The 4,561-nt window shown below is 39.6% G+C and overlaps 1 protein-coding gene across 1 annotated transcript; it reads left to right on the top strand.

The window, feature by feature from the left end:
- Positions 1-294: 294 nt before the first annotated feature.
- LOC123106240 (histone H3.3-like) lies at positions 295-2,732 on the top strand. Its single transcript, XM_044528459.1, has 6 exons — positions 295-366; positions 555-631; positions 722-812; positions 993-1,011; positions 1,604-1,671; positions 2,685-2,732. Exons 1-6 carry the CDS (start codon positions 295-297, stop codon positions 2,730-2,732), a joined length of 375 nt encoding a protein of 124 aa, XP_044384394.1.
- Positions 2,733-4,561: the final 1,829 nt, after the last annotated feature.

Consider the following 4,561-nt stretch of genomic DNA (forward strand, 5'->3'; position numbering starts at 1 on the left):
CTATCTTGGGTCTGATCTTTTGAATGAAAAGTTTTAGTTAGAAATACACTGCTTTCTATCTGAAGGGGTGTATAGCTGTGTTGTATGATGTTGTTAGTTTTTGATGTACAAAATTTTGGTAGGTATTCTAGGCTGATGATTGTTGGGACTCTATAGTTATTGAATGGATTTGCTAGCAACAAGGTGCCAGGCACAATTTACTGGTTATGATAAGACTATAGTTGTGTTATTGTGATATTCAATTTATAGAATTGACTATGTTTTTTTTGCTTCAGATAAACCAAGGTTTTGCTCATGGATCGTACTAAGCAGACTGCTCGTAAGTCCACTGGAGGAAAGGCTCCTAGGAAGCAGCTAGCCACCAAGGTTTGTGACTGCAATATTGATAGTTTACCTATGCCATGTCTTTATTTATGGTTTAGGTAAATTGAACTGGGTATAATTTGAACCTCAACCTTCATTGCCAGCTTATGACCAGATATCCTACTGATGTATATGGACTATCATGGTATTATTGTTAATTTGACCATGTGCTCTACTTTGCTTTTTGACAGGCTGCCCGTAAGTCTGCTCCCACAACTGGAGGAATGAAGAAGCCTCACCGTTACCGCCCTGGAACTGTTGCTCTTCGGTGTGTAAAATCTTCCAACCTATTCTAGCATGTGTTATAGTTTGTTTTGAAGTATTCTCAAATGAGTAAATTTTGTGCTTGACTTTGCAGTGAGATCCACAAGTACCAGAAGAGCATGGAGCTGCTCATCAGGAAGCTTCCATTCCAGAGGCTTGTTAGGGAGATTGCCCAGGACTTCAAGGTGATCAATCAACTTGTGCACTACATTGTGATGCTCCTGTTGTGTCAACTCTTATAGTATGATGAATCAAGTAAACTAAAAGCACCATCCTGTGTCTGCTTTTGCTGCTGTTTTTAGTGATTGTTTGGAACCGCTAGCTCTAATTTAACTTACTTCTCGTTCCCCTGTTTCTGCTGTCAGTATTCCCGTGGCAATTTAGGTAACTATAGTAATACTGTACAAGAAACATCATTGCATTACAAGTTGGGTTTGAATCTACTTGTGAGCAACTGGGTGCGCCCATTCTAGAAATATGATATGTAGATTTGCTTCACAGAACTGATATAAAGGCATCTCAAGTTACTTAATAGTTCCTTATCACAGACCAACAATGCTATTGTGAGTACAGAAACCAATCTTGGTGCTTTCCTATTTCCATGTAGCCCCCTCGCTCGCGTACGGTTGCCGCTGCTCCTGCGCATACTGCTGCTGCTCGCCAGATGCCGCAGCTACTCACTTCTGCTGCTACTCTTGCACTGCTGCTGCTGATGCTACTCGTTATGGAATTCATTATGGAACTTGGTGCAGTGTACCATCAGTCATAGCTACTGAGTTAGCCAGTTAGGTAGTAGTACATGACAGTGAGTAGACTCTGAGATGAAGCAGGTGAGCAGAGTAGAGTAGAGGAAGCAGGTGAGCCGTAGTGTTGCGTCCCTCTAAGCTTAGACTCTGAGATGCTTTGTTCGTTTTCTACATAGATTGCTTGTTGATCTGGGCCTCTGATGTGCTGTGCTAATGTGTTATTTTTGCAGCTGCCGATTTGTTACTATGGAGGAACAAGAAGATCCCTGGCAGGGTGCTCGCGGGCACCAACGACCATGTAGTTGTTGTTTGAGGTCCTGTAGTACTATCTCCTCACCCTCCTCTGCCACCACTTCATCCCCATCCTGTGCATCCTCTTCCTCTGGTCCAACGCCTCTGCCTTTGTCAACAAGCGAGCTTCTTTAAATTTCTGTTGTTATTTGCACTATATTCAACACACACCTCATGTGAATTTGTGATCATATCCATAGACCAGTAAATTTACTGCACTATTTGCTTGCTGTGAAGTATCCAATATTTGTTACATTATGTCTTTAAGTAGTAAAATTGAGACTGGCAAGCTAAATTCTTCAACTGAACTGCTCTTTCATTGTACCACCAAATACTGAAGTTTTGCTATGTATAACATTGCTACATGTGTTTTTGTCTATATATCTTAAACAATTTTACTCTTTTTTCTGTTCTTCCTGTATGTCCAGTTTCACATTGCTGGTGTTTCATGCCTTATGATTGAGTAACTTGATTAGTATTAATGCCACTGTCCTATCTCACTAAACTGATCTATCTAGCATGTTTTCATTTGCAAGTAAAACTCGACCTTCTTTTAGTTGAGTGAATATGTTTCTGATATGGAACGTTTTACAGTATATTTCTTTCCTTCTAAATGTGAATTCATGTACATCATCAAGCATTTCACATTTGCTGTAGCACTATGTAATGGTGTACTTCTTTTAGAAATTCTGCTCCTTATCTTGATCTTGACGTAAAAAACATCACATGTTTCTTTTCTGTCTAAGACATAACAAACATGTCTTTTCATTGTTGAGCTTAATTATAGGCTCTTGTGCAGCAGCAACCGTTGATTTCAACATGTCTTTTCTGTCTAAGACATAACAATCTGCTCTAGTTTAAACAAGTTGGGATCCATCAATACAATAGGACTTAGTTTACGTTTCAACTTGCTTGTAATCAATATCCTCACTTCTAATTTACCTCAAGTTTACCGTTTACCGAAAGTTTCAAATTAGAAGAAGTTTCAAATTCTTATGTTGGTTTATGTTCTCTTTGTAGGTTATGAGATGTGCTGCTGGAGACATGCCGTTAGCAAACTGGAAGTGATGCAACCAAATCTAATCGGAAGCATGGCCTTCTTGTAGGTTTGCACATAAGTGGAAGTTGTAGTGTATAAGTAGTCGCTGGAGCTGTGATGGTGATCTTTCTTTTGACTGGCTGTCGTTTGTTATAGATGACAATCTTTTAGTTGCTGCTTCAAATGATGTAACTGCAAGAAATGATGTATGATTGTACAGTGAAACAAATGTTGCTTTGATAGCAAAATTGAAAAAAACTGAATTGTTTCTCTGTTGTCCAGTCCTTTGAATTAGTGGGCTGAAAATATTGATGGGCTAGAAGAGGCCTTAGCCCAAACAATATTGGACAAAAAAAATGAAAGGAAAAACATCTTAAAAAATTTAAAAAATTAAATGGACCGCAGAAAGGCCGAGGCCCAGAAAAATGGAAGAAGCTGAGAAAACAAAAAAGGCCAAATTATTGGGCCAGGCCCATGCAAATAAGCAAAATAAAGAGAAAAAAATTAAATGGGTTGAATTATTGGGCTTGGCCCATAAAGACGGCTGAAATGGACCGGGCTGATTCTATTTCACGACCTTTTCATTTGGTCGTAAGTCTGCCACGTCAGCTTGCCACGGTGGATCTGACGTGGTGTGGTCGGATTGCTAGTGACCAAAACAGTTGGTCGTTAAATTTACGACCTTTTTTTTGGTCATAAACGTTTGCGACCATTCCAGAAGAAAGGTCGCTATAGTCAGTTTACGATGCCCAGCTTTTGACCTTATGTTTTTGGTCACAAAAAGGTCATAAATGGAAATTTGTGACCTTTCAGTGACCAATAGTGGTGGTCATAAGTTGACATATTTCTTTTAGTGATGCCTGGCCAAAGAAGATGGCATTGCATAATTCCCATATACTCCCTCCATTCCTAAATAATTGTCTTTTTAGAGATTTCAAATGGACTACCACATACGGATGTATAAAGACATATTTTAGAGTGTAGATTCACTCATTTTGTTCTTTATGTAGTCACTTGTTGAAATCTCTAAAAAGACAAATATTTAGGAATGGTGGGAGTATGATATAGAAACCAAACATGTGGAATTCACACAAAGCAAATCTAAACTAAGCTGATGACATATAAGATGTATAATGTAAGCAATGCAAGGTGCCATATGCATGATATGACCAACATCAGCATGCCAGGTTAGAGCAAACACCTCAGGTGGTAAACAGGCGTGGTCGGCTCCTTCTGAATCTCCATCTGAACAGTTATCTTCCTCTGGAATACAATCTGGAAATGCAGGAGGGGGGGCACTTCACCCACCATGGTGCGGTGTCTGCATGACATTATATTCGCACACAATGATCTTCTCTTTTTCTCTACATGTTCAGTACGATTGTGTACAATATCTGACATGCATAAGAAAAAATATTTAGATTTTGTAAGGCCTAAGGGGTGCATGCAAAAATCAAGACTGATGGTAGCAAACAAGTGGATGGATCCAAAACTAATGATACCAGGTAGATTATAGCTTCAGTTTAAAAAGATAGACAATGGATCATCTATTGATTGTTTCCCACCCAACATGACCCACATAGAAGACCCTAGATGAACCAGATACTAGACAGATACTATTTGTTGCTGGCTTGATATGAGACCCATGGGCAATTCAAAACTCAAGATTGAACAATAAAGTAGCAGGTAATAATAACCAATGTATAACGTAAGCAAACACGAAAGACTGCGACCTCTCTTCCGAAACTGTGTAGTCCTCACGTTCATCTGCTTAGTCGGTGATGGTAATGCGGTTGGCGTGGCTGCCGGCAACGGGGAAGATTATTTGAGGCGGCGAAAGGAACTCTGCAGGGGGGGA

The sequence above is a fragment of the Triticum aestivum genome, chromosome 5A (assembly GCF_018294505.1).
Source record: "Triticum aestivum cultivar Chinese Spring chromosome 5A, IWGSC CS RefSeq v2.1, whole genome shotgun sequence".
Classification (NCBI taxonomy): Eukaryota; Viridiplantae; Streptophyta; class Magnoliopsida; order Poales; family Poaceae; genus Triticum; species Triticum aestivum.